This window comes from Bison bison, unplaced genomic scaffold, assembly GCF_000754665.1.
Source record: "Bison bison bison isolate TAMUID 2011002044 unplaced genomic scaffold, Bison_UMD1.0 scf7180017864280, whole genome shotgun sequence".
NCBI classification, from domain to species: domain Eukaryota; kingdom Metazoa; phylum Chordata; class Mammalia; order Artiodactyla; family Bovidae; genus Bison; species Bison bison.
The window spans coordinates 6,422,131-6,430,948 of NW_011494852.1; the positions used below are offsets into that span (position 1 = coordinate 6,422,131).

At 53.0% G+C, this 8,818-nt stretch overlaps 1 protein-coding gene across 1 annotated transcript in view; it reads left to right on the forward strand.

The window, feature by feature from the left end:
- EIF3K (eukaryotic translation initiation factor 3, subunit K) overlaps positions 1-8,544 on the forward strand; it is a 13,124-nt gene extending 4,580 nt beyond the window's left edge. Inside the window, exons 3-8 of the mRNA XM_010849195.1 lie at positions 440-560; positions 1,837-1,911; positions 4,794-4,860; positions 4,953-5,030; positions 6,680-6,805; positions 8,474-8,544. Of these exons, the coding sequence (XP_010847497.1) occupies positions 440-560; positions 1,837-1,911; positions 4,794-4,860; positions 4,953-5,030; positions 6,680-6,805; positions 8,474-8,505 (499 nt within the window). The 3' untranslated portion in view covers positions 8,506-8,544. The remainder of the gene's footprint in view (positions 1-439; positions 561-1,836; positions 1,912-4,793; positions 4,861-4,952; positions 5,031-6,679; positions 6,806-8,473) is intronic.
- The last annotated feature ends 274 nt before the right edge of the window (positions 8,545-8,818 follow it).

An 8,818-nucleotide genomic window follows, 5' to 3' on the forward strand; every position in this document is an offset into this window, starting at 1 on the left:
AAGCCCGCATACTGCAACTAGAGAGTAGCCCCTGCTGTCTGCAACTAGCGAAAGTCCACGCACAGCCACAAGGACCCAGCACAGCCAAAAATAAAGTATTTTTTTAAAGAGTAGTCCAGGGCCACTCAGCGGTGAAGTTTAAATCCAGGCAATTGGCTCCAGAGGCTTGACCACTGCTACTTATGTACTCATTTGTGAATCACTTAACACTGTCTGCCTTACTGAGTGGTTGTGAGGATTAACTGTCTCCGTCTACAGAGCAGGAAAGTAGGGGTCAGGGAGCTTAAAGTCCCAGCCAGACAGTGGGGTGGTTGGTATCAGAGCGCAGACATGTCCAGCTCCCAGACTCCGGGCGGAAGCAGCGAGCAGCCTTCCTGGTACCCAGTGAGGCCCAGGGACAAGGAGATGGCACTGCTACTGCATCTGTTTCCCTTCTCAGGTACCAGTTCAACCCGGCCTTCTTCCAGACCACGGTCACCGCCCAGATCCTGCTGAAGGCCCTCACCAACCTGCCCCACACCGACTTCACGCTGTGCAAGTGCATGATCGACCAGGCCCACGCATCCTTCCTGCTTCATGCTGGGACTGGGGGACGGGGAGTGGGGGGACGGAGTCACAGGGGCGTGCTCTTGAGTTCGGACACGGACACCGATTGCCTGCTCTGGTCTTGGCCCCGGGCTGGCCGCGGCTGGGGCAGTACCGTCACAGAGCTCGCAGTCTAGCAGGGGAGACCCGTCCTCTCTGGAGTAGTCAGGACTTGCGGTGTGAGGGGCCAGAGGAGGCACCTGAACTTGCCTGGAAGCCAGGAAATCTTCCTGGAGGAGGGAGCAGATACAAGATGAGGAATTGGGTGATTCGTGGGGAAGGGTGATCCAGGCAGAGGGGAGCGTGTGTAGGGAAAGAGGAAGAAAAGAGCTCAGTGCCATGTTAGAGTCAGTAGAGGACGTTCGGCTTAGCCACAGAGTTGGTCAGACTCAGAAAGAGCACTGGGGAGCTGAAGAAGGCATTAAGGCTGCAGAGTGATGGGGGAGAAACATGGTTTAGAAAGATTCCCATGAGGCTTCGTAGCTGAGCAAAGACCACCAGGCCAAAGGTCGGAGCCACGAAGAGCTGGCTTGTCGGCTTCCCTTCATTCTGCATATCCCCAGGGACTGGCCAGTGTCTGTCTGGTACAGCGCTGTTCTCCAGTGGAGAGATGTTGAGTGAGATACCACTGAGCTGGCCTACTCATTGGCGGCAGGGCTGAGAAATGTCTTCTTCATTGAACCTGCTCTGACAGGTGTGTCCACGGGGGCACCTGCCTTCTGACAGACAGTCCACCTCCCCCAGAGGTCTGTTCTGGTGGCTTAAAAACCGCATAGGATCCACTGTTCAAAGTACAGCAAAGTGTACCATGAAAAAACCAAGGCTTCCTCCCTCCTTGGCCCACGGCCACCCGCTCCCCTCCCTGAAGGCTACAGTTGTTTACAGCCCTCTGCCTTTCCACGATAGCCTACGGATGCAGAAGTGCGGGTGTGCACGTCTATATACACCCGTTCCTCCCGACCCGGTGACGGGCTGTTACACACGTCTTTCTGCATCTTGCTTTTTTCATCTTGCTAGAAGTGTGTCTCATCACGTTTTCCATGTCAGTTCTGTGAGGGGTGACTCGATCTCTGTGTGTGAGGCGGCCCCTGTTGAGTTGTCCCCATCTCTGGAGCCTCAGGTTCTTGCTCATGTTTGCCGTGACAGGCTGTGGTGAGCAGGAGGTGGGCGGGGCGGTTGTGGGCGGGGCAGTCTTGGGCGCAGCAGCCTCCTCTGTCTGGAAGGCCTATTGCCCTTAACGCCTCCCCCCAGCAAGAAGAACGGCCCATCCGGCAGATTTTGTACCTCGGAGACCTGCTGGAGACCTGCCACTTCCAAGCCTTCTGGGTAACTTCCCTGGGGCCCCAGGGTAGGGTGGTGACTGGGCTGTGCAGAAAAGGCTGCTGGAAGTCAAGACCACACACATTTATTGGCTTCCTCCATGGCAGTGGGCCCTGGGTTCAGAACTCTGCGTGTGGGATGGCATGGAATGGTCATCCCCACCTGGAGCCAGGACACCCCAGGCCTCTCCTCTGCTGACAAAGTTCAGGCTTTCTCTCTCTCTCTCTCTCACTCTGTCACACACAGACAAGCACCTGTTCTTTCAGCAAAAGTCCTCTGTCCTCTAAATACTCTCCCCCCACGGGACTTCCCTGGTGTCCAGTGTTTAAGATTCTGTGCTTTCACTGCAGTGGAACCCGAACCAGGAATGGGTTCAAACCCTGATTGGGGAACTAAGATCCTGCATGCCATGGGATATGGCCACATAATAACAGTTGAATAAAGAGTAAATTCTGTTCCCCCTTTCTTGTCCTAACTGGACCTGGTGTCCCAAGGGGGAGTCCACATGGCCTCCTAGCTCTCACCTCCACTCCCAGACCCATCTCCTCCCCCAGCCCCCCAGTCCTGAAGCTCCTATCTTATCATACCCCACCACACTCCATGACTGCTCATTTTTCTGAAGAATGTAACTTACAGCCACTCTTTATTCTTAGGTGCTTGAAAGGGCAGGTCTGTGATCCTTCCATCACCCTGACTTCTCAGTTTCCAGATTTCTTGTTCTCCCTGGGCCCTGAGCCCCTCACTCCCTCCCCTCACATCCAAGATGAGACCAGTTCTCAGCACACTGAATCCCTAAGAAGTTTTAAAAAAAAAAAACAACAAATATGATACTAATACTTGAATTGTGCCTTCATGAAATCTGACATCATTAGTCTGGGTGCGGTCTCAGCTTAGTGATTTTAAGCAATTATCCCTGGTGATTTTGCTCCCCGGCTAAGTCTGGGAGTTACTGACCTATACTTGTCTTCATCAGCAATTGCCTCATCTGCCTGTGAAGGTCAAACATTTCCAGCCTCTGACCACTTCCTCCTCACCCCTCGAGTCCCAGCTCGCCCCCATGAGGCCTCTGACCCGACATTCTTCGGCCTGATCAGCAGCCCCTGTCCTCTGTTCTGCTTCCTCCTTCACAAACTGTGCGCTCCTCACCTGGGGCTGTGGGGCTGCAGGAGGCTGGAGAGGAGCTATCAGTGCCCACCCACAGCCGGTCCGTGCTTCCCTCCCCGTGTTCCTGGATGGCTCTCCGCAACTCCTCACCACCGCCTTTCTCCTCACCTCAGCCTATGACCTGGCTTCTCATTTCATGTGAAAATAGAAGTGGCCAGAGCTGAACTTCCCACCCCTGACCCAACATCTGGCAGCTGACCAAGCCCTGTTCTGCTCTAGTGGGTGACCCGTCCCTCCTCCTCCAGTGCCCTGATCCCCTGCCCTCTCGCCCACTCAGTGGCGTCACACCAGCCATTCTCCCCACTCTGCAAACTTGACCTTCCCACACTATTTCCATCCCCATGCAGCACGTCCACGCTGCAGTGGGTTCTAACATAAAAAAGAACTCCCCCTGCACCTCCACACTCCCCACCAGCTCTGCCACCGCCCCCTCCCTCTGCTCCCCTTCCTGCCTTGCTCCTGGCTGGGACCCCAGCTGTCCCAGTCTGCCCAGGGCTTTCCCGGTCTTAAAGCACAAAGTCTCACATCCCAGGCGAATCAGGGCTGTGGGTCAGCCCACCCCAGGACAGGTTGCCTGTGTTCAGCCTTGTCTTATCCCTCTGCTCACATGAACCCATGCCATTCAGGCTTTTGTGGCCAGCCCTCTGACACCTGACTCAGGCACAGGCCACCGAAGCGCTCTTGTTGAGACCCACAGTGACACCCCCATTGCTAGATCCCATGGGAAGTTCTCAGGCCCCGGCTCACCTGCCCGGCCAGTGTCTCTTGGCTTCCAGGACAGCTGCTCTCCCACCTTCCTCCTGCCGAGCTGGCTGCTCCCTCTCGTGGTCCTAGTGAGTTCCTCAGCTCCCTCCCTGATGCTGGGGGAGCCCTTGCTGGGAGGGTGACATTTGAGCAGAGGCCTCAAGGAGGTGGGAGTGCTAGCCATGGGGGAAGAGAGTTCCAGACCCCAAAACAGCCAGCACTGAGACCTTGAGGTGGGCGGATGTCTGGCAAGTCCGAGGGGCAGCGAGGAGCCCCTGTGGTTGGAGTGAGGCGGTAAGTGGGAGGAGGTGATGGGTAGTTCCCAGGGGGTTGGGGAGGGTGGGCTCATGGGCCATGGTAGGGCTGTTGCCCTTTTCTCTGAATTAGGTGAGATCCGAGAAGAGGTGGTTGAGTGCAGGTACCTCATCTGTCTCCTCTCTTGTCATTTCATGGGAAAATAGAAGCGGCCAAAGCTGAATTTCCCACCCCTAGCCAGTGCTGAGGGCTTGAGGTGGCTGAGTGTCTGGCACGTCTGAGGGGCAGTGAGGAGGCCCTGTGGTTGGAGTGGGGGGGTGAGTGGGAGGAGGTGATGGGCAGATGGGGTTTGCCAGGTGCAAACCCCACTCTGTGATTTTGGGCAAATCTCTTAGCTGCTCTGAGCCTTGGTTTCCCCATCTCTAAAATAGGAGAAAAACCAGCATTGTTACATCATAAGGTTGCATACAGAAGAAGGGCTGACCTGTGGGGTGAATGCTGGAGTGTTCGCTTCTCTTATTTTATTATCGGGGTTAATCTTCTTGGCATTATTTATAACTTTTTTCTTTGGCCACATGGCTTGTGAGATCTTAGTTCCCTGACCAGGGATTGAATCCAGGCCCTTGGCAATGAAAGTGCCGAGTCCTAACCACTGGACTGCCGAGGGGTCCCCTTGACGTTACTGACAATTAGCGTTATTGTGAACATCGTCTTTCCCCTCACAGCAAGCCCTGGATGAAAACATGGACCTCCTGGAAGGTATAACTGGCTTTGAAGACTCTGTCCGAAAATGTAAGTTCCTCTCTGAGCTTGGGCTCCCTGAGGGGAGGGAGTGGCAGCAGGTTCTGAGAGTGGCCCTTCGTCTTTGTCCCTAATTTCCGCAGTTATCTGCCATGTCGTGGGCATCACGTATCAACACATTGATCGCTGGCTGCTGGCTGAGATGCTCGGGGATCTGACAGGTAAGGCCTTCTCTGGGTCCCTAGTGCCATCTAGGAGGTCAGAGTGAGCAGGGCAGTGGGCCTCAGCCAGCTCCTCAAATGGGCCCACTCCTGCCTTACCAGGTTGTTATTAAAGGCCCAGTCCAGAGAGGAAATAAGGAATTAATATAACACCTCCCTTGCCTTTTGAAACATCCTACAGCATTCATTCATTATTCTGCATAAATTAGTTGAATGCCCACTCTGCACTGTTCAAGGCCCTGGGGCACGGCAGTGAGCAGCACAGAATGGCTTAGATTCATTCTCATGGAGGTAGCAAAACATGACAAATGAAGCTCTTCATGTCTAGTGGGATCCATGCATGACAGCCCCTGGAGAGGGCCGGGAGGGTGGGGAGTGAGGGAGCAGGAGGCACCTGGAGGTGGAGGCAGCAGCCTGAGCGCAGAGTGAATGTGAGGATGCGGTGCTCAGAGAGCAGCCAGGAAGCCCTTGGCCGGGGCTGGGGGAGCCAGGGGGCAGAGCCAGGGCAGAGAGGTAGTGTGGGGAGGGGTTTCAGGCACTGAAGGGCCTCCTGCCTGAGGACTTTGTCCTCTATCCTGAGTGAGATGGAGCCACTGGAGGGTCTGAGCAGAGGAGAACATGATTAGATTTATATTTCTAAAGATCCCTCTAAAAAGAAAAAAAAAGTGTGCATATTTGCTCATTTTTCAAAAAGAAATACAGGAAGGGAAAAATTTTTAAACAAGGAAAATGGTTACTTCTTGGGAGCTGAGGGTGAGAACAGGGAGGAGAGTTGGGGGATTGGGGGTGAGATTTCTCTGAGCACCTTCTTGGATAGTTTTGCCTTTTAAGCCAGATGAAACATTGTTTTCAGTGGAAGCTAACTTTTTCTGGACACTTTGTGTCGGGCACTATACTAAGTGCTTTACATTGTGTGGATATTTTATGTGTTTAAAAGTGAAATTAAATCAGAAAGGGATGAAACAGCCCTTAGAGTTGAAGGTAAAGAGAAACAGATGAATCTGTATCAAATTGATAGTAGTCACACAGAAAAGAATTATTTCAAGTTATAGAACACTTCTCTGGCCAGAAAATATCTTATTTTTTTTTTGGTGTTGTTCACTCGCTAAGTCCTGTCTGGCTCTTTGAGACCCCATGGACTGCAGCATGCCAGGCTCCCCTGTTCTTCATTGTCTGCTGGAGTTTGCTCAAACTCACATCCACTGAATCAGTGATGCTAGCTAACCATCTCATCCTCTGCTGCCCCCTTTCTAAAGGCAAGAAAGAGCTGCAAAGAAATTCTTAAACGTGGTGCCATAAGCTTACTGTTCTTGGAAATGATGAAATCATCATTTTGAAGCCATTTCAATGTAGATTGGGGGGAAAGCAGAGAAGTAAGCGCTCTGCTGTTTTTAGGAGCTGAGCTTTTACCCTGGGAGACATGAGAGGTAAATAGAAAATGAAACTCAGAAGCCCTGTAGTGGGAAGGATGAGAAAGCTAAAAGGCTCCCCCTGGCGGCTGTTTGGAGAATGAACCGTAGGAGCCCCAGGCTGGCAGCCCGAGATCAGATCTGCCCAAGGCAGGCAAGGAGGACACCCTGAGTGCGCCCCCCATCCCCAGTACTGTGGGATCCCTGTGCAAAGCCCCTGCGCTGCTGTGTCCTCTGCAGACAGCCAGCTAAAGGTGTGGATGAGCAAGTACGGCTGGAGCGCTGACGAGTCGGGCCAGATCTTCATCTGCAGCCAGGAGGAGAGCATAAAGCCCAAGAACATCGTGGAGAAGATCGACTTTGACAGTGAGTAGTGGCCTGAGCCTCAGGCTGTGGGGCTGAGGAGGGGCCTTATAAGAGAGCAGGGCTGGGTCCCCAAAGATTCAGGTAGATAAGTTCTGACTCAGGGCCAAGAAATGTGTACCTGCCAGATTCCCCTGATCTCTTGTGTCCCAGGCAGGCTGCCTTCCCCGGGGAGAAAGGGCGGAGGGTCCTGGTGTCCTTCCCTGGAATTCTGGGCACTGGATCCTGCCCTGAAGCGCTCAGTAAGACTTCCCAGGGCCTGGAGGGACCCGGCAGGGTATCCCCACACCCTCACTGGCCCTGGGGCCTCGGCCCTGACATCTGTTAAAACGCAGCAGAACACCTACCAGGAAGTGCAGGCTCTGCGGCCGGGGCAGCTGGGTGGGATCCGGGTTCTTTATTCATCTGTAACTTCGGGCAGGCGACCTTACATCTCTGCCTCCAGTTTCTCATCTAGAAAGTGGGGGGTGACAGCCCAATAATTATGACTAACTCCATATAGTTTTTACACTTTTTATTATTAAAGTCATTGGTCCTTGGGTCAACCCCATAAGTAACTGAATAATAAGTAACTAATAACTATATAAGTAACTAATATAAGTAATAATAAGTAACTAAGTAACTGAATAATACCGCAGTACCCACCCCCTGGAGGTATGAGTGTGAAGTTAGACACTGCATGTGCAACACTTAGCAAAGAACCAGTCCTGCAGCTCACTAAACGTTACCCTCATTGTCACCATCACATTAACTAACACTCCACTGGCTGCTCAACTAGAGCAAACCTGCTATCACACTTTCCCACTGCGCAGGCGTCCTGGAGTAAGAGAGAACTGGCGGGGCAGGGACGGGCTGCTTCCTTAGGCCCTCGGTCTCCTCCCCGCCCTCTTAAGTGTGGTTCTGGTGTGTTAAAGATAAGGACTGGTACGCTGTGGCCTCTGAGTACAAAATGACTACATTGCTATTTAACTGAGGAACAAGATTGAGCAGGCAGGCATCTCCACACCTGGGGGCTGCGGACCTTCAGTCTAAATGAGATGTGCCCACCGAGTTGGGGTTCTTTGTGAGAATTCCTTGGAGCAAAGGGTTCTGCGGATGAGATGCAAGTCCAGCGCTCAGAGCATCTCGCAAATTGTTGCTTAGTCACTTCAGTCTTGTCCCGACTTCTGTGACCCAGTGGACTGTAGCCTGCCAGGCTCTTCTGTCGTGGGGTTTCCCAGACAAGAATATTGGAGTGGGTTGCTATTTCCCTTTCCAGGGGATCTTCCCTACCCAGGGATCGAACTTTTGTCTCCTGCATTGGCAGATGGTGGATTCTTTACCACTGATCCACCAGGGAAGCCCATCTCGCAAATACTACCATAGTAAATGTTATCAGGATGGTGATGAAAATAGCAAATCATACTTTTAAAATCCAGGCATTGGGACTTCCCTGGTGGTCCAGTGGTTAAGACTGCCTTCCCATGCAGGGGTTTGCGGGTTTGATCCCTGATCGAGGAGCTAAAATACGATTCAATAAAGACTTTAAAAAAATAAATAAAGGTATTGTTCTTAGCCTGTTGTTTAAGTCTACAAGGCCCCTAAACAGTTGTGGGCGCTGCGGTTGGTGGTTGGAGGTTCATCTTGTATCTTTGCCACATTGACCCTGGCCTTCCCTTTTCTTCTCAACAGGTGTGTCCAGCATCATGGCCTCCTCCCAGTAACTTTGCAGTCGTTTAATAAAGATGTGTTGACTTCTTAGCCTGTTGTCTCCCCTTCGACTTCCTGCCTCTGCCCCTCCCCGACCAGCATCAGGGTCTCGCATCACCGGGTGCTGGGGCCACCTCTGATCTGTCTGCCCACCCCCACCCCTCAACCCAGCAGCAGAGCTTCTGTCTCCCCAGACCTGCTCCTCTGCCCAGACCCAGTGGCTGACCTTCACCGCCCCCTTCCTGACCCGTCAGATCACAGGTGGAGGTCCTGCAGCCATGAGTCAGCACGGAGGGTATGAATGGGTTGTGGGTGAGTCAGCAAGGT